Source organism: Piliocolobus tephrosceles, chromosome 20, assembly GCF_002776525.5.
Source record: "Piliocolobus tephrosceles isolate RC106 chromosome 20, ASM277652v3, whole genome shotgun sequence".
NCBI lineage: Eukaryota > Metazoa > Chordata > Mammalia > Primates > Cercopithecidae > Piliocolobus > Piliocolobus tephrosceles.
In genome coordinates this window covers 41,763,537-41,765,680 of record NC_045453.1, presented here as the reverse complement: position 1 = coordinate 41,765,680, position 2,144 = coordinate 41,763,537, and the positions used below count along the sequence as shown (strand labels likewise).

Sequence of the window (2,144 nt, the reverse complement as noted above, 5' to 3'; positions counted from 1 at the left end):
GCCCGGGCCCCGGCCCCCCGCTGCCCCCCGCCGCCGGCCCTGCGGCCCCCGGGAAAGCGGCCGCCGCCCCCCGCCGCCGCCGCCGCCGAGCCGCCGGCCAAGGCAGTCAAGGCCCCGGGCGCCAAGAAGCCCAAGGCCATCCGCAAGCTGCACTTCGAGGACGAGGTGACCACGTCGCCCGTGCTGGGGCTCAAGATCAAGGAGGGCCCCGTGGAGGCGCCGCGGGGCCGCGCGGGGGGCGCGGCGCGGCCGCTGGGCGAGTTCATCTGCCAGCTGTGCAAGGAGGAGTACGCCGACCCGTTCGCGCTGGCGCAGCACAAGTGCTCGCGCATCGTGCGTGTGGAGTACCGCTGCCCCGAGTGCGCGAAGGTCTTCAGCTGCCCGGCCAACCTGGCCTCGCACCGCCGCTGGCACAAACCGCGGCCCGCGCCCTCCGCCGCCGCCCGCGCGCCGGAGCCGGAAGCCGCAGCCAGGGCTGAGGCGCGGGAGGCACCCGGCGGCAGCAGCGACCGGGATACGCCGAGCCCTGGCGGAGTATCCGAGTCGGGCTCCGAGGACGGGCTCTACGAGTGCCATCACTGCGCCAAGAAGTTCCGCCGCCAGGCCTACCTACGCAAGCACCTGCTGGCGCACCACCAGGCGCTGCAGGCCAAGGGCGCGCCGCCAGCGCCCCCGGCCGAGGACCTACTGGCCTTGTACCCCGGGCCCGACGAGAAGGCGCCCCAGGAGGCGGCCGGCGACGGCGAGGCAGCAGGCGTGCTGGGCCTGAGTGCGTCCGCCGAGTGCCACCTGTGCCCAGTGTGCGGGGAGTCGTTCCCCAGCAAGGGCGCCCAGGAGCGCCACCTGCGCCTGCTGCACGCCGCCCAGGTGTTCCCCTGCAAGTACTGCCCGGCCACCTTCTACAGCTCGCCTGGCCTTACGCGGCACATCAACAAGTGCCACCCATCCGAAAACAGACAGGTGATCCTCCTGCAGGTGCCTGTGCGCCCGGCCTGCTAGAGCGCGCCCTCCACCCCGGCCCCCCGAACTGTGCCTTCGCTTGGAGACCCACAAAGAGAGTGCGCCCTGCACGTCCCGAACCCCAGTCCGCGCTGTGGGAGCCTCGCCCCCGCCCCCACCGAGTGAAAGTGTCGTCTCCGCTTCTCTCGGTGTGGCGTGACGGTAACCCCATCCTCTCGTTTTGACTCCTTTTGGAACCCCCACTTTTACGTTGTGTCCCCCCACCTCCCCCATGGCGCAACAGGAGTCAGTCTCTTTCTGTACAAGGGAGAAAAGCTGTACGCGTTTGTCTAGTGGTTGGAAGCCTCCCCTTGGCGGGGAGAAGCTGTTTTTCTTGCTAGTATTCGCTGTGTTCATGGTCTAGAAATGCGGTCTACTCTCGCCTCGCCTACCAATCTCTGCTCTCTATGTATGTAGCGTACGGGTTGTTTTGGGTGAATCTTGAGGAATAAATGCCTTTATATTTCACAGGCTGTAAATTGAACTTCCCACACGATTAGCTTTATTATGGCTTGTGAACTGCTGGAGTCTGGCTTTACCTTTTTGTATGTGAACAAATCAAATTGCTTAAAAAAGAGTTTTCTTTAGTATAGCCACAAATGCCTTGAACTGTTGTCTGGGATTGTTTTTGGGGGGAGGGAGGGAGTGTTCCGAAGATGCTGTAGTAACTGCCTCAGTGTTTCACGTAAGACTTTTTGGTTTGATCATCTTTGTTGAGGTAGGACTATCAGTTCCCTCTAAATGTATATGTTGATTTGTGAGTAATTGTTATTTATTCTTTATTTATTTATATTAATTATGAAGATTATGATATTATTTGATTGCAGATTTTTTTGGTGCGCTGCCCCCCTCCCCACCCTGCCACTCTTGACATTCCACTGTGCGTTTTAGAAGAGAGCCTTTTTCTAAAGGGATCTGCTTAAAGTTTTAACTTTTATACCTATCTGAGTGAATGACAGACAACCTACCATTTATTCTGCTTCGAGGGTCCCCAGGGCCCTTACAACTGACAGCTCTTACTTTTAAATGCAATCTCTTTTCTACATACATTATTTTCTTAATTGTTAGCTATTTATAGAAAGCTTCAATAGAACTGTTCCAACTGTATAACTATTTACTATTCAAATAAAATATTTTCAAAGTCA

General features: G+C 58.2%; 1 protein-coding gene across 1 annotated transcript in view; it reads left to right on the top strand.

The window, feature by feature from the left end:
• Window positions 1–2,144, top strand: part of INSM1 (INSM transcriptional repressor 1) — a 3,311-nt gene extending 1,167 nt beyond the window's left edge. The window contains exon 2 of the mRNA XM_023217968.1: window positions 80–2,144. Within this exon, the coding sequence (XP_023073736.1) occupies window positions 80–999 (920 nt within the window). The 3' untranslated portion in view covers window positions 1,000–2,144. The remainder of the gene's footprint in view (window positions 1–79) is intronic.